The sequence below is a fragment of the Gadus chalcogrammus genome, chromosome 15 (genome assembly GCF_026213295.1).
Source record: "Gadus chalcogrammus isolate NIFS_2021 chromosome 15, NIFS_Gcha_1.0, whole genome shotgun sequence".
In the NCBI taxonomy this organism is placed as follows: domain Eukaryota; kingdom Metazoa; phylum Chordata; class Actinopteri; order Gadiformes; family Gadidae; genus Gadus; species Gadus chalcogrammus.
The window spans coordinates 4,780,561-4,802,644 of record NC_079426.1 but is presented as its reverse complement, the minus strand read 5'-3'; the positions used below and the strand labels follow the sequence as shown (position 1 = coordinate 4,802,644).

At 46.8% G+C, this 22,084-nt stretch overlaps 2 protein-coding genes across 3 annotated transcripts; both read left to right on the top strand.

Annotated features, from left to right (window-relative positions):
• The first annotated feature begins 190 nt into the window (after positions 1-190).
• Positions 191-7,424, top strand: snx5 (sorting nexin 5). Its single transcript, XM_056608899.1, has 13 exons — positions 191-484; positions 1,655-1,759; positions 1,859-1,969; positions 2,106-2,227; positions 2,326-2,449; positions 2,796-2,891; positions 3,011-3,116; positions 3,213-3,288; positions 4,535-4,574; positions 4,717-4,803; positions 4,976-5,135; positions 5,367-5,452; positions 5,644-7,424. Exons 1-13 carry the CDS (start codon positions 449-451, stop codon positions 5,692-5,694), a joined length of 1,200 nt encoding a protein of 399 aa, XP_056464874.1. The 5' UTR covers positions 191-448; the 3' UTR covers positions 5,695-7,424.
• Positions 7,425-8,770: 1,346 nt separating this feature from the next.
• On the top strand, positions 8,771-21,217 carry LOC130404254 (ribosome-binding protein 1-like). Of its 2 annotated transcripts, XM_056608895.1 has the most exons (27): positions 8,771-8,967; positions 10,342-11,203; positions 11,857-12,008; positions 12,525-12,647; positions 12,843-12,995; positions 13,286-13,404; positions 13,615-13,768; positions 14,889-15,006; positions 15,532-15,716; positions 16,241-16,275; positions 16,363-16,435; positions 16,551-16,588; positions 16,696-16,777; positions 16,954-16,994; positions 17,106-17,187; positions 17,313-17,402; positions 17,500-17,601; positions 17,794-17,883; positions 17,976-18,068; positions 18,718-18,789; positions 18,894-18,974; positions 19,080-19,163; positions 19,438-19,509; positions 20,232-20,315; positions 20,475-20,573; positions 20,750-20,893; positions 21,127-21,217. In XM_056608895.1, the coding sequence occupies exons 2-27, from the start codon at positions 10,360-10,362 to the stop codon at positions 21,163-21,165; spliced, it is 3,249 nt and encodes a 1,082-aa protein (XP_056464870.1). In that variant the 5' UTR covers positions 8,771-8,967; positions 10,342-10,359; the 3' UTR covers positions 21,166-21,217. The 2 variants fall into 2 exon arrangements, with proteins under 2 accessions (XP_056464870.1, XP_056464871.1); XM_056608896.1 differs by lacking the exon at positions 19,438-19,509.
• Positions 21,218-22,084: the final 867 nt, after the last annotated feature.

Genomic DNA, 22,084 nt, shown 5'->3' with positions numbered 1-22,084 from the left:
TAGCTTTATATATATTTTTAACCCCGCGTAGATCATAAATCCTATTTAAGTAGATAAAATAACTCACTCTAGTGGATGAGAGATGTAAACGGTATATTTCCTTAACTTACAAAAAGCGCGGCTCCTCTGATCACTTGTATTTGTTTACAGGCCAGTCTTTACCTCTCCAATATGGCGGCGACGTTGACGTGAGATCCAAGGCCAACGCGGCGTCTCCGGTCTGAGTCTAAACCAATAACAGTTTCCTCTTGGCAGATATTATTCTTGGGCGGGATTTACGCTGTCATCAGAAAAAAACATCTGACAGCCTGTCAGCTAGCTAGCAAACTGCCTGCCTTTCTAGCTAAATAATCTCCTAGTCCGTTATTGTTTTGTACTCCAGACTTATTCCTCCCCACTTGGAACCACAGAGTCGTTGTCGGTGCCTCAGACCGTGAGCTCCTTCACCATGACCACTGCCCTGGGGGAGAGCGACAAAGAGAAGGTAACGTTAACCCACAAAGGTTCGTCTCTGTCTGACACGGGAACAATCCCTAGCAGAGGGATATGTGTCTGGCTAGCAGATACAAACGTCGATCTATCACTTCAGTTTGGTGACTCTTTGTTAATATTTTTGCAAAGGCATCGCTTGTGGTTGTGTGTGTCTTTTAGTTGTTGCAATACTTCTGCAGTTGACTGATTTGGAGTAACGTTAGACAGTCAATAGACGAGAGTCTTCTTCGGCCGCAAAGTTTTGCTGGTTAGCAGCTGACTAGCATGGACACGTTTTATGTAGAGATACCGAAAGTGACCCAGACAATCTTAAAACTAGTGTTAATTAAACTACACAGGATTGCCATTGGAAGAATCAAACACTGCATATCCTGTGTGTTCACTGGTGGGCTGACAGTGGAGCTGGAGTGAAGATGTTAATAACAAATAGTAAAAAGAGTATTGTAAAATAACGTTACTACAATGTTTCTGAACACTAAGTTTCATGCCCTATAGCTAAATGTACACCGCATTGTACTTTTCTGTATGATTCAACCGACTGCATACAAAACGGGATGCAAATTCAAACCGTCTCCGCACTTCAGTTCCTCGGGTTCGGCCTGTTGCATTTAAATGACACGAATACTTTGTGTATATTACGATGTCTAGACTAAGATGTGTTCTGCTTGAAATGGGAAGAATCAGATGGAGAGGAAGTGAGGAGAATTGGCATGGGAGTGAAACGTGCAGTTTTGCGTGTGTATAATTTAACACCTTCTTAATCGACTTCCTTTTTTTGTAGTCTACTTCACTATCACACTTTCACTAGTTCAACTTGCATTTAACTGTTCAAAAGCAAGCAAAATCGATAATGAATTGAAATCCACAACAATAACAACAACCTTGTTACTGTTTTATCCACCAACCTTTTCCAAGCTTTTCCAAGCTTTGCCAACATTTCACTTCTTCTTGTGGATAAGAACAAAAAAATACCAGTGATTTGCATTGTTTAAAGTATGCCTAAATGGTAATGTACACAATCTAACAGCCCCCGAATAATATTAACCAGTATTTAACTGTACATTTGTTGATGATATATACCTAAATTATATATGGATATGGAACAGTTTGCTACTATTGAAAATAACCGTTTCTCTATTTTTCTCCTATCCTCTTCTTATAGACACGATCTGTGTCAGTGGACCTCAACAATGACACCGCTCTTATTATTGACATTCCTGATGCTCTTTGCGAAAGGGACAAAGTCAAGTTTACCGTCCACACTAAGGTAAAACTTTGCCCCAAACAAACACCATTTCTACATGTCTTTATCTTTACGTTATGTGCGAGAGATGTCATTGAACGAAAAGCAACTCTCTCTTCCCAGACGACGTTAAGCTCTTTCCAGAAGCCCGATTTTTCAGTACCCAGACAACATGAGGACTTCATCTGGCTCCATGACACTTTGGTGGAGACAGAAGAATATGCTGGGCTCATCGTGAGTCTCAATCAAACCCACCTAGACACACGTTAACATATCGTGGACATGATGGAAATGTCTCTTTTTTTTTTTCTATTGTCCAATTTTGTAATTTCCTTTTCTTTTCTTTTCTTTTTTAATCTCACCTCATCAGATTCCCCCCGCCCCACCCAAACCTGACTTTGAGAGCCCCAGAGAGAAAATGCACAAATTAGGGGAAGGTGAAGCCACGATGACGAAGGAGGAGTACACCAAGATGAAGCAGGAACTGGAGGCGTGAGTTCTTCTCGTGGTCACCTCATGTCAGCGGCTCACTATCGAGTTCATATTTGTTTGATATTGACTGTCCCCTGTTTAATTTCCCATTCTTTCAGTGAATATCTAGCCGTGTTCAAAAAGACTGTCCAGGTCCACGAAGTCTTCCTACAAAGACTGTCGTCTCACCCTATTCTGAGCAAGGATCGCAACTTCCACATTTTCTTGGAATACGACCAGGACGTGAGTTTGTAATCATGCTGTCGCTGTTCGTTGAGAGGGAGAGGAAGCAGGGAAATGGAGAAGACATGTGATACATGGCCTACATCCTGCTGAGATCAGCATTAACGCCTTTTCTGGTTCGATTCAGTGTCAAGGTCTACACATGCCAGCTTGGAACAGCGCTTTCAGTGCTTGCAACCGCATTACACGCAACAGCACTGCCAATGTCATACATGTTGTGTGTGGAAAATATACAATGTGACGTATCCACGGATACTAGTGATACGTGCAATGATCCAGACGTGGTAGAAGGATTTTGTTTAGATTCAACATCATGATAATAAAAATTCCTTTTTTTTCGGTATAGCTGACTGTGCGAAGGAAGAATGCCAAGGAAATGTTTGGAGGTTTTTTCAAGAACATGGTGAAGACTGCGGATGAGGTCATCATCTCCGGGATAAAGGTGGGGCCGCGGAGCCACGAGCGCGCTCCAGCATCACTGCCTGCTGGCATTTCTCATTTTTCACAGTATCCCTTTTTTTCTTAATTTATTTTCTTTTGTTTGGAGTTTTCTTTTTGCAGGAAGTGGATGATTTCTTTGAGCAGGAGAAGACGTTCTTGCTGGATTATTATAGCAAGATTAAAGACTCCACTATCAAAGCAGAGAAAATGACTCGCTCGCACAAAAGTATTGAAGGAGTTCTGCCTTTTTGAGTTCATTTTTTTGTTTACCCAAGTGCGGAACACGTTTCATTGGAATGATTTTATTTTCTTCTCCCACTAGATGTGGCTGATGATTACATTCACATCTCGGCCACTCTTAGCAGCATATCTGCTGACGATAGCACAGCCATTAAGAAGTAAGTGATGCATACTGTTGTGTGTGACGGCTTCGATGCGTCGTTGTCATGCCAACACAAAACGATTGTAGATGTTTTCTTTGTGCAGCTCGCTCGTTTTTACAGATGGTTCTTGGGAAATATTGCACATCAGACCAGCTTGTGCATATCTAGATAGGCAGATGTTTATCTGAAAGTCTTGGGTGGCTGGATGGGAACTTGTCCTGGGAAAACTAAGCCAAGTTTTCACTCAAGTAAAAAGGCAAACGGTGAAGTGACTAGTGCAAGGGAGTGCTTGTAGTGGTCAGCATTGCTCTTGACTGAATGAATGCAGACCTGGCCCTGGTCTAGCACTCCTCCTGGTGTCTGGTTGACAGAGCAGGGTCTGAGATGTTTTGAAATGAGAATGGCTTGGTTACCATGTAGGAAATAATATCTATGTGGAACACAGCCCTGTCCTCCATGATATAACTATTTTACTAGCACGGCCACGCCCTCCAGATGGCCTTTGCTCTACTACCTTACAAACGCATGTTAATGAAAAACACTTCTTCCGTTAAATAGCTGGCCTAAGAGCGAAATACTCTTGTGTCTTTGACCTATCACTGTGCTGCAGAAATATGTTTTTGTCTATTTAGAACATGTAGTTAGTCACAGCCTTCCAATGCTCTCCATTTGAAATGAGAAGCTGCCTCATTACTTATGTGTAGCTCATGTACAGATACCATTTTGTTTGGCTCTGGTTTGAGGCAGCTATTTGGGCAAAGCACAACCATCAGTCAGACACTGTTGACTCACCACTCTGTAGCCGAGACTACGCTACTATAGTTAAGATATTTTCGTAATCATCTTTCTCAACGGTTGACCATCATTAATAATGATCAAAGGAGATGACTTATGTTTAAGTGATCATCATCAAATACATTGTATTGTTCAATTTTAGACTTGCATGAAACTGCCATACACTTCTAACTGCTCAAGGAAAAGAGATCTTCTGGCATGAGCAAACACAGAACAGATGTGATCGTATTATCGCCTCAATCTCCCCTCCGACGTCTTGGTAACCTTTAGTCAAATTAAACTCTTGTATGTACGGAATGAAAGCCATCCAGTTTCTGAAAAGAGCCTACCGGAAGAGATTTTGGGCTTTTTGATGGCAACTTTTGATTACATAATGTTTGACTTGTTTGACTTGAAGCTATGTATGGGTTTTTCATGTCACTTTTAACAAGCGCTAATTACACCTTTTTTTTTATGTTTTCCGCAGACACTTTGAGAAGTTGGCAGACCTTTTTGAGAAGCTGAGGGTAAAAAACAAAAAATAACCCGGCTACCATCTAATGATAATTCTTGGCTGCGGTCAAAATGTGACATTTCAGCTTTATGGGCTACAGCCCACTCAGAGATCCTCCATTTAACACGGGCCCTGTTTGGTGTCGTTTTCCGCAGAAAGTGGAGGGTCGGGTGGCCTCAGACCAGGAGCTGAAGCTCACAGAGCTCCTCCGGTACTACATGAGGGACATCCAGGCCGCCAAGGTGAGATACGTTTCAGCCAGTCGGGCTTTCCCTAAGGAGAGCGTCTTCAAATCACAACGAATTCATGATGAGCTTCAAGCTAGATTTCATGTTTGGTGCACATAGCAATGATGAAGTGTGACTTGTCCATACCGATGAGTACATTAATCAGGTTAATCTGCGTGCCCTTCAGGACCTTTTGTACAGGCGCGCACGGGCCCTGGCGGACTATGAGAACTCTAACAAGGCTTTGGATAAAGCCAGGTTAAAGAGCAGAGATATACCCCAGGCTGAGGAGCAGCAGCAGCTATGCCTGCAGAAGTTTGACAAGCTCTCAGAGTCTGGCAAGAGAGGTGTGTGTGTGTGTGTGTGTGTGTGTGTGTGTGTGTGTGTGTGTGTGTGTGTGTGTGTGTGTGTGTGTGTGTGTGTGTGTGTGTGTGTGTGTGTGTGTGTGTGTGTGTGTGTGTGTGTGTGTGTGTGTTCGCTCGCGTGCGTGTAACACACTTTAAACCAACTGACAGTATTGGCCCGTTGCATGTGTCGTGTTGCATGTACGTGTCTCACTAGCTGACTTGTGGTTACAGAGCTCACCAGTTTTAAGGGCAGGCGTGTTGTGGCCTTCAGGAAGAACCTCATCGAGATGGCTGAGCTTGAGATTAAGCACGCAAAGGTAATGCTAACAATGATATACAGATGCCTATTTGATAATGCTTATGCAATTATGAAATTAGCATTAAATGTGGTCACAAGCCGACCCTTTCCATGAGATGGTAAATGGAAATGGAGATTTGTTCCACTCGTAAAGGACCATAAAATAAAGAGTACAGTATTAAATAGCTTTTATCCCCCCTTCGTCCACAGAACAACGTGGCTCTGTTGCAGGGATGTATCGACCTGATGAAGACCCACTAGTGAGCCGGCATTCCCGTCTCACCACACACAAGGACTAGGAGAAGGGAATCATGACATCCCTAGGTCCTTTTCTTGCAACTGACCCCCCTACCTAGGGGTTGTATGCTGGATGCAGTATGTAAACCTGCACCAATGCACAAATGTCTTGTTTGCAGTATGTCTCCATGTTTACATATAATGTTCCCTAATCCTATTCCTGGCACAGTCCATGGAATTCACAATTTGTGTGATTGCCTATATGGTTTGCCGATGGTCCTCCTTATGGTTTTGCTATGTCCCTATGGTCTTCCTTATGGTATTCATATCTTCCTTTATGGTCTTCCTATATGGGCTTCCTTATGCTCTTTCTATGTGGTCTTCCAGATTGGTATGTCTTTGTCTAGGGTCGAGAGGGTTGTTTTGGTCAGTTTGTTTTAATAATATAAATTCTTGTTTATGCCAATGGTGTTCATTTTGCCTAGCTTTTTGATAATTTCTTGCCTACCGACGGCGCTAGATGCTAACCCTTTCCTATCCTTCCTTGAACACACTTGGGCAAAGTAGTGTAGTTTGGAGACTCATCCTTCAGAAATACCCTTCAATGAGAGAAAAAATGCTTAATGATAAAGATGTTTTATTTTTGAGTCACGGCCATACTTTGTTATTTTTTACCTTCTGTGCTCAGGCCTGTTTTTAAATCAGCCTGTGTCACACATGGTTGACTTCAGAACATACTACGTGTGGCAGGAGGGAAACGCGTGGCTGGGTGGAAAAAAAATGTCCTAGTTTTCTGCATTGTTGAACTTTGAGATGGTGTACAATGAGGCAGATTATCTCAACCACAAGTGAAGTTCTCTCCTCTGGATTTGGAAGAAAACCAGCGATCCTCTTGTGTTCTAGAATAGCTGCACTGTGCCTCAGCAATGGACACTTGGGTTTGTCCTTGCATTCCTCCCAGTCATCATCACCCAGGCCACATAATGCAACACTACCGGAAGAGCTGGACTGATCTACTGCACATCTAGGATCAGTCTAAACCCATTCTGTGCTAGTGGATGGGGTTTACTGCAGTGCAGCAGCAATATGCATAAGAACAAGGGCAACTGCTATGTACACTCGTTGAAAGTAGTGAGTAGGTCTGTGAAACCCTCAAACCACGAGAAAGTCCCTTATTCTTTTCATTTATATTTCTCTAAACATCCCTCAGAGCAAACCAACTTTATTTTGTTGGTTTATTTCCCTATGCTTAATCTGCATTTACCAGCAACTTCGCTCTTGAGTGAGTACTTATGCACTTAATTTCTGCCATGATATCCTATACATATATCTCGTGCTTTTATCCTTTTTTGACACAAGTCTTTATTTTTCTAGAGTCCACAAAAGTTTCATCTTATGGGCAAGAGTTAGTTCTTTTCATAACAATATATTTGGATAAAATGTGATTATTAAAATGTGTGTGTGTGTGTGTGTGTGTGTGTGTGTGTGTGTGTGTGTGTGTGTGTGTGTGTGTGTGTGTGTGTGTGTGTGTGTGTGTGTGTGTGTGTGTGTGTGTGTGTGCGCGCAACAATCTACAAATCACCATGTGTTCAAAGGGTTTTGGATGAATTTTGATGATGTATTTCTAAATGGATTCCAGCAGCGATGATGACTTTGCAGACAGTTTTCATATAGGCCATTTTCAAATTTGTAATTATGGCTTTAAATAAAATACTACTTTTCCCATATTTGCTCTAATCTGTATTTTGTCTTTGCTTGTTGGTGTGTGCATAGTGTGACTACACTGGGATGAACAGCAAATTAAGTTGTCGTGCATGAGTAAGTTGTCGTAACATTTCATTTTATCTGGAAAGTAGAATGGTACATTAACTGCACACCACAAGGTGGCGCTGCAACGTCTAACACAAGTACAGCGCAATTTATTTGTTCTGTACATCGTGTGACATCATGTATGTTTATGCTTCAGTCCGACAAATGTTAGATCAATTTGTGAAGTTTCCAGGAATGAGACAATCTGGTTTACTACACTGTAGGCTTGGAGGAAATACCAAAAGGCTCTTGGGAATCCACCACCACAATGAATCCAACATATTCATACTACATTAGCAGCCCTCAGGAACCAATCCTAAAAAAAGTGTCTGCATTGAATTAAAAGGTCAAACTATAGAACGTATTTAACCACAAACTGCTTGTATCAGCTATCTGGGAACATGGAAGGATGTGGCGTAGTAGGTAGAAAGTCTACAGAGATACGCATGCAAAGGTTACCAGTACACGTTTAAGGGGTTTGTCAATATTGACCTCTCCTGTGTACTGTCACATTGACCTTCCCAGATGTTAAACCAACGAGAGTGCGCCACATCATACATGCCACCACGTAGGGCTACACTACATATGTTGGCTTCTTTAATTGAGCTATAAGGGAAACTATATGGCTGTATTTCATATTATATATTTGTTTTTATTTCTTACCATTCCAAACCGCAGGTTTGGGTTTAATTAGTTGTTTCTTTCTTGAAACATGAGAGCAATTCTATTATTTTCAGTGTTTCCTTCTGTAAAAAAAAATCCTATGATTCAAAGTATTTTCCATATACAAGTAGCTAATTTTAGGGATCTTGGAAGTGTAATGAACCAGTTCATATATGATTGAGGGCGTCAGTAGAATCCTGATGCACCATTGGTTAGAAAATATGAATACAAATTTAAATGTATTTCGATTGTGAATTATTTTTTGAATTAAGATGCATAAAGAAGGTTTAATAGCAACATGTAGGCCTATACTGAGGATCGGTTCACAATTAAGAAGGCACACACTTTAATTATGTTTGCGGTGACGAAGCCTTCTGGTACCAGCCTTATCTTTTAGCTGCAGGAGATTTGACACTTTAATTGGGCTAAGGTGTGACTCTGTTTGATAACTTCAATGCATGACCTCTTTCCCCATGTATCCTCCTATACCAGCTACAACTCGCTAGTTTTCAGATTGAGTTCGACCGGCGTTAGGACTACATCTCCCAGCAGCCCCGGTTAGTGACGGCGACCCTGCCAGCCAATGGGAGGCTTTGTGGCATGACGGTAGCTATGTAGGGCACGGGGCCAACACGTCTAGCCAGCTCAAAGTGCCACGACTTCACAGTGCACAGATTCCCAACTGGACTGAAGCAGAGCACAGGAAAAGGCAAGTTAGCGAGATAAATAGTCAGCGAAACGCCACAACTGTAAAAGAAAAACCAGGACTTTTTGTCCCATTTTCATTCATTCCAAAGCTAAACTCCCAGCTGCTTCCTCCGAGAGGTAAGTTTTGAAATTAGGATTTTTTTTTAAAGTGTTAGCTAACAAAAAGCTAGCTTTCCAAGCCATCTCCTACTGATTCCCAAGATACTTATTGAAAGGCAAAAAAGTTGGTAATAGATGTATTTGAGATGCCACTGTTTGACAGTATAATGGGTTTAGCGAGGCGTTGTGCAGCCAGCATTGTGTCCCATTGTGAGCATGATGATGACGACCAAGTTCATTGATACAAGTTGCTGTTAGCCTCTGAGACTTGATGCTCAGATGCGGCTTGATAAGCATATCTATCTACATGTCTTTAAGAACCACCTACCTGTCATTGGGTTGTCGTTTTTGTTTTACCTGCTCGATTGTATGCCATTGTGTTATAATTCAGTGTGTGGAGTGTGTCTTGCCAAATCAGAGAAGATGAGAGGGAGAAAAAATAGATTGTGGATGAATCTAATGAGCTTTAATTCATCGCTAAATCAACATGAACTTTGAAACAGAACATGATAACGAATGGGTTCCCTATGGATACATGGATTAACTTGAGCATGTACATATGAATGGGCAGACCTATATTGACCATTATGTAACAAACGTAGGCTCAGCCATTTTACACCCCCTGGAGGTCCAGACTTTTACTGAATCCACTCGGACTTTGTGGAAGAAAGTCTTGTTTATTTTTTTCAGTTGTAGGACTAATAACAGCTTATTCATTCCAAGCCTGTCAAACTTATGGTTCAGTGAAAAAGATTTCATAAAAATGTGTTCATCCAAAATACGATGGAGGTGTGTTAGAATAGTTGACTTGTATAGAAATACAACCTAAGTATCTTCAACATTAACTCGGATTATTATTTTTCACCTTTACATTGCTGAATAAAAAATGGCAAACTGAAATGCTTTCATTCATGTTGTAGTTTATTTGAATATGACAAGTCCCCTAAGACGAGGCTAATGTGTTCATGCGTGTAACCGAATGACTCCTGTACCCAGAAAGTACAGAAGAAAAGTACATGACCCTTCAATGGTGGGAAGGATTTCTCTGTTCCCATACGTGTTCTTAACTCATGGTATAAGCTTAACAGCAGCCTCTTGAGGCTGGTAAGCTGAACTACTTGTCCCACAATCGTGCCAAACTTTTATTTTTCTTGTGTAATCATGCTCATCATGCTCGTCGTTTTCATTGCTCACTGGGTTTCGTTTCAGCTCGGTAGGAGAATATATTTCCTTCCTGGAAGACCTTGAATTTACAGTAACTTACTTCCTTGAAACTTGTGTTCACGTTCTGTTGTCGATATTTCACGTTCTTTGACCATTAAGTTTAGGGTGTTGATACTTATCAATGTTGCAACATTTAACGTCATTTTAACAGTTGGTTTCTGTTGACAGGTTAATTACATTTGAATCATGGATATCTACGAACCGCAAACCCTGGGCATCCTTGTGTTTGGTGGATTCATGGTGATCTCGGCCATAGGCATAGTACTGGTCTCCACCTTCTCCATGAAGGAGACCTCCTATGAGGAGGCATTGGCCAAGCAGCGGAGTAAACAGGGCAAGATTCAGCCCTCTCGCAGCGACAAGAAGAAGAAGGACAAGGCCTCTGAGAAGAAAACCAAAACGAAGAAAAAGGACGAAAAACCCAACGGGAAGATCCCAGAGCCAGAGGAGGAAACGGAGGCCCCCGAGACCGACCCGATCCCAGAGCCGGTCGCCGTCCCCGTTGTGGCTGTTGCTCCTGCCCCCGTACCGGAAGCCCCCGCCCAGGCCCCTGAAGAAGTCCAGCCCAAGGCCCCCGCCCCGGCCGAGCCCTTGCCTAAGGACAAGAAGAAGAAAAAGGGAGGCAAAGTGGAGCCCGTCCCCATCCAGGCGGCTGCTGCCCCCGAACCCGCCAAGCCCGCCCCCATCCAGGCCAAGTCTGCCCCGGCCCAGACCAAATCTGCTCCCCCGCAGGCCAAGTCCGCCCCAGCGGAGGCCAAATCTACTACTACCGCCGCCACCGCCGCCGCAGCAAAGTCCACCTCCGCTCCGCCCAAGTCCGCCCCGGCCAAACCGTCCCCGGCTTCCGCTCCACCCAAGCCAGCGGCTGTCCCTAACAAGCCTGCCCCGACCCAATCCACCAAGGCTGCCAAGGCCGCCCCCACCCTGGAGGCATCGACCAAGGCGGTCCCGGTGATGGCAGTGCCCCCTGTGGCCCCGGCAAAAGCCCAGGAGCCCAAGAAGAAGGCCCCCAAGAAGAAGCCTGAGCCTGGTAAGTCGGTGTTGCTCGACGGGTATTAACTATGACCTCGTGGTTCCCGGATCGGAAGACGTCAGGTCTTTCGTGGGCGGGGGTCCCTACTGGTGGTGGCAGGGGCACTGATGCCTTGGGCAGCGGTGAGCTTTTAGCTGTGTATTCGTGGGAAATGGTGTCGCTGGGAGGAGGTAGGTGGGGAAACATCTGGCACTCCATGCTGGAGGGGAAGGGAGGGCTAGGGCTGGCCGGTCTAAACACACCACTGGCCTGTTGGGTGAGCTGACAAAGGCGCTCTCAATGCACCCCCCCCCCCTCCCTCCAACAATAGCCGGGCTTCTCTTCTGCTTGAGTAGGGCCGTCTGCGCCTGGTGCCACAGCTCCCCTCGACTGCGTTAACCAGAGATTCCTTCTCCACTCTCCCGGGAAAGGAGTCCAAGTGTCTCAAGTGTGTGGGAGGGGAGAATCGGGCTGTAAAAAATAAACGTATACATTTACATATGTTTATGGACACTGAAGGGAGATGGGTTGATAAGCGAGGGGCACGTCATGTAGCACAGGACCACTGGTGGGAATGTCGCATGTACAACGACGCGGTTAGTGTGTTGGCGTGTCTCCACCGCAGAATCCATTCACAATCGTCTCCCTCCCTGCGGGTGTTCCCCGCGTAGCCGCCGAGGACCTCGCCGACGCCCCGCTCTACCTGCCCTACAAGGCCCTCGTGTCCACGGTGCGCAGCATGGTGTTCAGCGAGGCCGAGGCCCATCGCCTCATCGAGATCCTGACCGAGAAGGCCGGCATCATCCAGGACGCTTGGCACACGGTATGCTGGTGGTGGTGGTGGTGGTGGTGGGGGCGGGGGGGGGGGGGGAGGAGTTCTCAGGCCTGAAGCGGCGATACGAAACGAATCTCCGCGCAAGGGACGGGAGACGGATGGGGAAGGACATGATATTGAAAGAGTATTAAAAGAAATATGTACAAATCTGAATCCTCGCTTCCAAGTGGAGGCAAACGAGATTGTATCACACCACATCACTGTACGAAGTGTAAACTAAAGAGGAATGTTTAAACGAGTTTGTCTCTGTATACAATATCAATATCGACTGTTGGTAATGCAGGTCTGCCATCACGGTAGATTAACGGCGGCAGCGGGTGTCGTCACTCTCCTGCCTCCCGGTAGGACTCGGTACTGACCACACGAGAGGGGTCTGTTAGGAATGCAGGTCTCAGGGTAGACTGGTGGCCAAATACTCAACTCTTTATTATTGTGTCTTGTTCTCGACCCCTCTCTGGCCACTCCTCTCCCTCTCTCCCCTCTCCCCTTCTCTCCTCTCCCCAGGCCTCCCAGAAGGGAGATCCAGTGGCCATGCTGAAGAAGCAGCTCGACGAGAAGGAGAAACAGCTGGCAGCCGAGCAAGACGACGCGGTCGCAGCCAAGAGCCGACTGAGAGAGATGACAAAGGTTGAACTTTGCTACAGCTATCTGGTTCAGCTCATGACACGACACACTCTGGTGTCCTGTATCCCGTGTCAAAACGAACGGGAAAAACCACGTTCGAACATTTTCGCACAGATGCCACCGTAGCCCGGGTCGGCCGTTATAAATCACGTAGAGTCCGCCATAAATTGAAACGACTACGTCCTCTGTGGCCCCCAGGAGCTGTCGACGGAGAAGTCCAAGGTGGCCAGTGTGGAGACCCGACTGAGCTCCCAGCTCAGCAAGCGAGAGCAGGAGATGATCGCCCTGCAGGCGCGCATGCAGGCCAGCTACCAGGACCACGTGGCGCAGACCCAGAAGCTCAACGCCAAGGTGCCCCTCATAGGCTCCATAAAGACCGCGTCGGGGTTGATGGAAGCCTGCATCATTGCCTGTATCACATATTTCAGTGATCCCAACGTATCATTGCCGTTTTTTTCTTTAGTTTGCCATGTAACCTAGATCTTCAGGCCCTTTTTATCTGGGTGATGTTAACTCTAGTCTAGTTTTTGTCCCAGAATCAGAAGTCCAAAGTTAATTGTAATAATATGACTAATTGTTCAACGGCAATTGTAAAGGCGGCCAGTGAAACGCCTCTCATCAATGTTTCGATGCTCCACCAGGTGGTAGCTCTTCAGGAGCAGCTGGACAAGGGCCCCAGTGCCCAGCTCACCCGCCTGCAGCAGGAGAACTCAATCCTCCGGGACGCCCTGAACCAGGCCACCAGCCAGGCTGAGAGCAAGTGAGTCTCACTCATTCATTCACTCACTCACTCGCTCACTCACCATCGGATTGGCTGATCCCTGCATGGGGAGAAGGAGGCCACTGCCACACGGCTCCACTGACGATCTGAACCCTAAAATCCCTACTTTGTTTGACTTTTGTGTAGAGTTACTTTCATTGGCTGCGCGGATCGTAGTTCTCAAGCGTGTGCGTGTGTGTCTTTCTTCAGGCAGAACGCCGAGTTGGCCAAGCTGCGTCAGGACTGTATGAAGCTGACCAAGGAGCTGGGGGAGAAGGCGGAGCTGCTGCAGGCCGACCAGCATGCCAAGAGGGGCCTCGAGGGCAAGGTGTCCGCCACCGAGAACCAGCTGGCGGCGCTGCAGGTGAGCCCAGGCCTCATCTGCGCTCTCCTCTCCTCCCTCCTTCAGTCACGCAATCATTCGGCCCGATCCCCTCGTCAACGCGCTACATCCAGCTCCACGCTGGGCTTTTTTTTATTGACTACTTCAGCTAGCAGAAAGCCTTATTCCTGCCTCAAGGTTACTATTCCTGCCAGACGCCCAGCGGGTAGACCTAAAAGAAGACTGGTAGTTAGTCTGGGTAGCGGTCAGAGTCGTATTATCCAGCGGGGGGTCCACCTCGGCCCCGGGGCCCTTATTGGCGGAGTTGTGAGAGCTTGGATTGCCTCTTAATGACAGGGCCCTCGCGGTGCTGGAATGCACCCACTGGAGGCTGCCGGGAGGGTGCCTATAAGCGGGGAGCAGCTGGAATGCGTTCGTGCCCCTGCAGCCCAGTGAACCCCCCCCTCCCCCCCCTATGTTTGCAGTATCCCTTGTATAACATTATTCATTCAGTGCGGGCTGTGAACCGCCCGTTGCCCACAACACCTTCCACCTTCCTCTTCCTTGCGGCGACGGTGAAACACGAGAGGAATGTTGCTTTGTGCCCAACCTGTTTGTCGACGAGATCTCAAGTGTGCGCGTCTCACTGTTTGCTCAGCTTCTTCTCCCCCTGGGCGTTAACCCTGCCGTGAGGCAATCGTCGACTGGGTCCCAGCCGGGCATGACATCGGAGTGATCGCTAATGTACCAGGGCTTTTGAGTCTAGGGGGTAAAAGCTAACTCCGTCTGGCTAGCCCTCTGCGGTGATCGCCGTCCCCACAGCCTGAGCCGAGGAAAAGATTGGTGACATTTTCTTGAGTCGACGTCTTCCACGTCTTCAAATAGCCGTGCACGGTTGGCGTTGTTAACCACACCTGCGTCACCATAGGGAGCGGGGCATGAAACAATGCACGCACGTCACAGTCGAAACTTGAACCGGATCCAAGGGCAACTTTATTATCTACGTGGTGTCACAATTGTTACGCCTGTCAAGGGAAGGGAATAAACAAAAAGGTGATTAGACCAATAAATACGTGACACTCTGCTGCCCCATGCTGGGCGGTTGTGGCGACTGCGTCCCACACAGCTCACCTGCTGCTGCGTGCTAATCGTCTCCCACCAGGTCAGCCATGCCGAGCATGAGCAGGCCCTGCAGAGGAAGCTGGAGGAGGTGTGTGAGGAGCTGAGGGCCACGCAGGGCAGCATGCAGAAGGCCACTCAGGAGAGCAGCGGCCAATCAGGTAAGAGGCCCGGGAGATGCACTTTTGTCTGTTTCGCTATTTTTGCCGGTTTGGTTTAGTCGAACCTGCATCGTGTGACTTTAGTACTGCAGCTTGTTTATTTATTTTATTCATTTATTTATTTAAAGGGGACAGTGTACATTAATTGACATTGGAAATGTAAATGTACCAGATTTAGTTATACAAACTATTCTTCATCTGTAGTCCCTGGCTCTGTGTTCCGTTAACAGCTCTCAGAACTAGAGCGTTTCTCGCTATGGAACGGGCCCATCCATGGGTCAATCCATCCTGGCAGCTCAAACGACATGCCTTTTTGAAAATGATGTTGCTAGAACTGTCGCTACAACACAAGCCACTAGAGATTGCTAATGGGAAAACGTAGAAAGGGAAGGTTTACTTCGCAAAAGAAAAATGCAATTCATTATAAATTGAAAAAATAAAGGCATAAAATGTGGCTTAACTGAAGACCGCAGATACATACCTGTGCCACAGTGACCCAGCTGACCTCATGTCCTGTGGCCACAGAGCTCCAGGAGCGCCTGGCCGGCCTGGAGGCGGAGCTGGAGCAGCGGTCCGGTCATGTGAGCGGCCTGACCGCCCAGCTGGAGCAGACGGCGGCGGAGAAGAGCCAGCTGGAGCAGCGGGTAGCCTCCATCACGGCCCTCCTGGAGGCCAGCGAGGGGAAGGGGGCAGAGGGAGCCGCACCACAGGTATGCTAGTTATTTTTATTTAGTTTAAATGACACGGCACTCTGTGTCACACATAAATAGTTAAGGATGACACGATAAAGCCCAAAGGCTTGTTTCCATTGTGGTCCCCGTGGGGCAGGAGAAGAGGGCATGTAGCAGTAAATTAAACATCAATAATTCCAATAATTTCCATAATTACGTAAAAGTCAGACGCATAACAATGATCATAATTAATATTGGCGTCCAAGCCATTGTTTCAAAGCCAGGCCCAGGAACCAGGGGGCTTGGGTAACAAGGCCGGCTCAACTGGCCTCAACCTGTGCTTTGTGTTTCTCATTAATATAATGTTGGGCGTGAGGGAGAATGAGTCCGTTCAGTGCAGAGGGGTTGAGCGCTGGCTTGCTCAAGAGGCATAGAGTCCAAATTCGCTGCATCTGATTTACCCAACCAGCTGAAAGAAGGGAGTCCACGTGTTTTATACAAGAAGAATAGTCATCTGTGTGAGCACTTGAGAAGACTTTAATTGTATATTTACTTTTTTTCAGGTGGATGCTGCTGAGGTAGAACAGCTGAAGCTCAGGTGAGTGTCTGGAAGTCCTCCTCCTACTCTTGAAGATCAGTGAAGAATGGCCCCCTTGTGCTGACGTTGTGTTCCTTTGGTTCCCAGTCTGCAGGAGCGTGACGGCGAGCTGGGCTCCCTCCACGAGGAACTGAAGCAGCTTAAAATGAAGGAGGCTGCTGTACGTGTTTTATTGTGTACTTTAAACGTTTTTTTGTTTTTTACGCAACGTAAATAGTTGAGGTGTTTTGGCAGATGCGCCGTGTAATGACAACATCCTGTTTTGATTCTCTCAGCAGGAGGAGTCGTGCGCAGAGGCAGAGCAGCAGAAGAGGTACAGGCTCTCCAAAGAACCACAGGCTGAGTCCAGACCAATCGGCTTAGTTTGTTCTCAATTTTTATTTATTGACTGTCATTCAAATTCTGTCTTGTCTCTTTTAGCGAAGACAGCAGCCGTGTAGCAACACTCGAAGGTGAACTTAAAGCCCTCAATGAAGAACTGGAACAGTTGAAGAACACACCTGTAAGATTTTAATTTTTGTTTGTGTATTTGTTTTTGCTGTAATGCTGTAAAATATGACTCCCATCTGACCACTATACTGTTTTTAATATCACATTTGTTCTATTCCCCCTAAATGTTGAGCCTGTTTCATGAAGTACTTAGTTTGAAGTAACAAGTGCTTTGTTGTTCCTTGCTAGCGACCTGATAACTCAGCAGAGCTGACACAACTGCAGTCGAGGTAAGGGGATACGGCTCGCACACAATCCCAACCGTCCACTCCCATTATCGCCGCCTTCATTGTCTTTTTGTTTTGTCCAACACTGCTTGTTTTGGTGCTTTCTCTGCCCAGTCTCGGTGAGAGAGATGTCCAGCTTGCATCACTACAAGGAGAGCTGCAGCACGAGAAGGACAAATCAACGGCCGCCAACAATGTACGAGTCAATTTAAATCACGTCGCTTCAAGTTTGTTGTTTTGTTGTCGTCTTTTTGTCCCGCTATAACAATGTGCCTCTCGGTTGTACCTTTTTAAGATTTCTTTGTGTTTTTGGCCGCACAGGATTTGGCCGCACAGCTCAACTCGCTTCAAGCTGAAACCAAAGCCACCCTCCAGACCATCTTCCCACAGATTGCGTTGGAGACAGAGGAGGTGGGGGCTCCACTCATGACAACCGCTGGCCTCCTGAGGACATCTCTAGATTAACTCTTCTTTGGTAACATGGGTTGTCTTGCCCCCCCCTCTCTAGGATAACTGGTCCCAGGTTTACATACAGAAGGCCCAGGAGGCGCTCGCTCACGTTGAACAGAGCCAGGAGACCCAGGAGACTCAGTCGAGTACAGAGCTGCCAGTAAGCCACCTCACCATTGTGTTGTTCTTCTCTGTGGCGCCTGCAGTGACCCCTGGTGGTCAAATGTGGAATAGAAGAAAAAAAAAAAAAAAAATTCTGTGAGAGCAGCCCATAACGAAAGTCACGTTATTTTTTTAGGTTTGTTGGATTTAATTGTGTTATTTATGTCTTTATCTCTTTGTTTTTTTACAGCATTTGCTGGAGAAGCTGAAGGAGGCGGAGGAAAGCCAGAGCTCACTGCAGGCCGAGTGCGAGCAGTACCGTACCGTCCTGGCGGAGACGGTGAGGCCTCGACCCCCGGGAGCGCGCCCGCCGAGCCCAGCAGGATGACCGCCGCAGGGCTGACGTCCTGCCTTTTTTTTATGTGTTTCCAGGAAGGAATGCTGAAAGACCTGCAGAACAGCGTGGAGGAGGAGGAGCTGGTGTGGAAGGCCAAGATGGCGGAGTCAGACGAGCAGTTCAGGATAGTACGTTCATGGTCGGCGCCTTTGGGCGTTTCTTTTGGGGGTCCTTGTTACTCTTGGTATTCTGAGTTTTTTATTTTTTTTATTATTGTATATATTCTTTTTATTAAATTACATTTTTTCAATCCATCCCTTTATGCTTATCTTAGATAAGAAAAAGCCTTGAGCCTTGTAGGAAATCAATGTTCTAGTGAGTTAACACTTTCTCTCTTCAGATCAGTCTGTCTTCGAGCCTGTTGAAAGCCTCTCCCAAAAATAGTTAATAATTAATAGTTAAAAACAATAAAACAATAATAAAATCAATCAGCGTTATGGCTTGGGGAGTTCATGACGAACAAAGAGTTCCGCAGTCTGCAGAATTCCCTAAAAATTGCGAAAATTGCGAAATTGCGACCAAAGCAGTAACAATATATTGCCTCGACCGAATTTCGACAAGGGCAAAGAGAGCAAGAGTTACGTTTACTTATTTAATCAGAATCATCGGGCGTCAATTTTTTTTTAACAACCTAAAGCTAAGTACAGGTGGAATCGATGGCTGCAGAGCAAGGCCAGACTGACATTCAGTGTGAAACCCAAACTCTAATATCTGGATGGTGTGTCTCAGGGCTAGCATTGCCAAGCTCTTACTATAGCCACCCTTTTGTTTTATTAGGCTCAGGAGAAGACACAAAGTCTGGAGGCTGCCGTTGAAAGCTCAAAGGCAGAGACCGAATCAGTAGAGAAGGTGGGTGAAGAAATGTTTGATAAGATAACGACTGACATATAATAATAAATAAATAATAATAAAAATCTGCTAATATTTAAGATATTTCCATCCATGACTTGCAGCTAAAAGGGCAAATGATGCTCCTGGAAGCCCAGCTGGAGAAGCAGGCAGAGTCTACCCTGTACGCCCAAGAGATCACAGAGGTAAGCTTCACACCGTCTCGATCAAGGAGAAGGCATACTCTTCTTGTTTATCGATTGATGTTTATACGTTATCGTTCTAAAATGATGTTTGTGTGTGTGTGTCAGCTGAGACTACAGCTGACAGCCAGTCAGAGCCAGCTGGACTCCGCCCAGAAGGAAGCCCAGGCGCAAAGGGAGGAACTCACACAGGTAGACGCATGACCCCGCCCTGTTAGACCCCGCCCCCCCCTAAAGAAGGTGCAGTGCCGCTCACACACACTCGAATGGAAAGAAAACACAAAGAGCCGAGACCTCAAAATCGGCGTAGCCTGTGGAACTCTGCTAAATGTCATCCAAGCCTCAGGGGGGGGGGAAACCGTCTGACACGTTGGGCTGGATGTGTGGAGGAGTCTTTGAATTCATCAAAGAGAGAAAGGGAGGGGGATTAGCAGTGACGAGCTCTGGCCTTCCCCCCCCTTTTCAGGTCAGAGAGCAGCTGAGCAACTCCGCCACGCAACCCGAACACAACGGGCCTTCTGAGGCCGCGCCCAGCCAGGTCAGGGTGCACGGCTCGGGAGGGCGCCTGCGACCTGCTGGGGTGGGGGGGGGGGGGGGTACTGGACAGCGGGGTTGTCAGTCAGGCCTAGTCGGGGTAACACGGATCCGTAGTTGATCGGCAGTGCTCGGCTGCTGGATCTGGGTCTCTTGTGTTTTTGGGGCCTACGTGGCGAACATTAGCCTGGTTGTGGATTTGTTGGAGATGACAGGATGGGTGTACGTCCCACGAATATTGGGTTTGCACCCTTGTTGCTTTAGCAAATGCAGCCTTTCCAGTTTGTCCAGTGCTACCCGGACCACGCCGCGGTCTGTTTTGTTCTAACCGTATGCGTGCCATGCTTTACACATCCCACCTAACCACGCCCTTCCTTCCCTTCATGCTTGTCTTTAGCATGCTAACCTTCTCCTCATTGTTATTTTGCAGGAGTAGGTGTTTTATTTTTAACTATTTTTCTATCTATATAAAATAATCATTTTGTCTTGTGCTGCCTGCAATGAACATCCACTAGACACAGGTCACGCAGCTTTTTGTGTGTCTGGGAAGGGCTGAAGCTTTGCTGTTTGTTTACATACACACACAATGAGTGTGTGTGTGTGTGTGTGTGTGTGTGTGTGTGTGTGTGTGTGTGTGTGTGTGTGTGTGTGTGTGTGTGTGTGTGTGTGTGTGTGTGTGTGTGTGTGTGTGTGTGTGTGTGTGTGTGTGTGTGTGTGGGTAAACAGGTCCAGAGCGAGTTGAGTGTGAAAACCGAGAAGCTCCACGGGGAGGAGAGCTCGCATCAGCAGCTTTCGGAGGACTTCGAGCAGGTAAACCGGGCGGTCGAACTGCGAACGGCACCGCCGCAATAAATCGCACCGTGAATATTCCAGTTTGGTGCGGCCCAATGCGCTCGGCCTGACGGACCGCTTGCCGCCCTGAAAGACCGCTTGCCGCCCTGACGTCTCGGTGTCGCTGTCGTGTTTCAGGCTCAGGTGACCGTGGCCGAGCTCCAGGCGCAGCTGGACCTCCTGAAAGCCGACGCAGACCAACAGCAGACGGAGACTGAGGACGTGGCTCAGCTCAAGGTGCCCTCACGAACCCCCCCCCCACACTTTTTCAGAGCTATAAACGGGCTCACGAGCTAATGACAAGTTTGGAAACCGCTGCACTAGACTCTCCCGTTGGTTGTCTGTGAATAGTCTTGTCTTGGTTGAGTTTCCTCCCTTTTCAAACCAAACAAATTGATGCGTGTGGGGTGCAGGAGCGTCTGGAGAAGGAGAAGAAGCTGTCCAAGGACCTGGGCCAGGCGGCCACCAAGCTCCAGTCCCTCCTCAAGGTGACCCAGGAGCAGCTGACCAAAGAGCAGGGCGCCGTGAGGACTCTGCAGGAGCACCTGGACGGCAAGGTGAGACCGGGGGGGCCACGCCCACTGGGCACCTGTGGGGTCTGCCTCTTGAGTATGGGGTCATGTTGTTCCGTTTTTGACCCATCGGGGGGCCACGCCCACCTTGGACTGGTGGGTGGGGTCTGCCTCTTGAGCATGGGATCACGTTGTTCTGTTTTAGCCCACTAGGGGGCCACGACCGGTTCTGAGCCGACACCTTTTTGTAATTGTGTATTCAATTAATTTTTTTTAAGGGCCAATATGGGGAACTGAAGGAAGGAACATCTGTCTGAGCTCCCAGACCCCGACCAGAAGACACTACACAAAAAATGCCAAAAAAATGCCTTATGATTACCATAGTCGTGCATTCCAAATATAGAAATATATATTTTTGCTTTTCTTGTACTGTAGTTCATCACAATTTTTTAAGATTCCAGTGGTGGATATCCAGAACATTTCAGTGTAGGATCATGCTAGGAATGCTGCAGAAGTCCATCGTAACCCCCGTTCCAAACGAGACTCTGGCTGTGTCAGAAGTTATTATTCCCCCTGCCTTATATTGCCCCATAGCTCAGTGTTAAAAGGGAAATGGATTGTATGTCAACTTGTACGTCCATCTGTGCAATTTCTTTGTATGTCTTTTTGTATGTGATTAAACTGGGAACATTTCATGGTACAGCTGCCAATAAATTGTATGAATTTGTATAACTGAATAAAGCTGAACAAGATAACAAGTTGGTGGTCTCTCCCTATGCATAGTGAAGTTGCCAAATAACGACCAGCTGGATACACTTGATCACAAATAAGACCAGTAGCTTACTACGATGATCTGTTTGGTTACACTGAAGCCTGATGAATAGTTTGTCAAAAGTGAATTGTTTGTTACAAATGAATTGGTTTAATTGCAATATGGCGTTATTTGTCACCTTGAATCGACATTGACTCATCGGGCTAAAGTAACTTTGACGCCAGTCCCTAACACTTCATCTGCTGTTGAACCGTGTTGCCTCATCCGCTCACTTCTTAGTGAAACACACGTTGGCAAATCGAATGCCACTGCTATTTTGGCCTTTTTACGCCTGGTCAACGCGCCCACCAAACGCACTGGTCTCCTTTGACAACGCCAGACTTCACCCCAGAGCTTCTAGTTGACAATGTAAATTTAATGACGTGACTAGCCTAATCCAGGTCATACATGCTCATCTTTTTTTT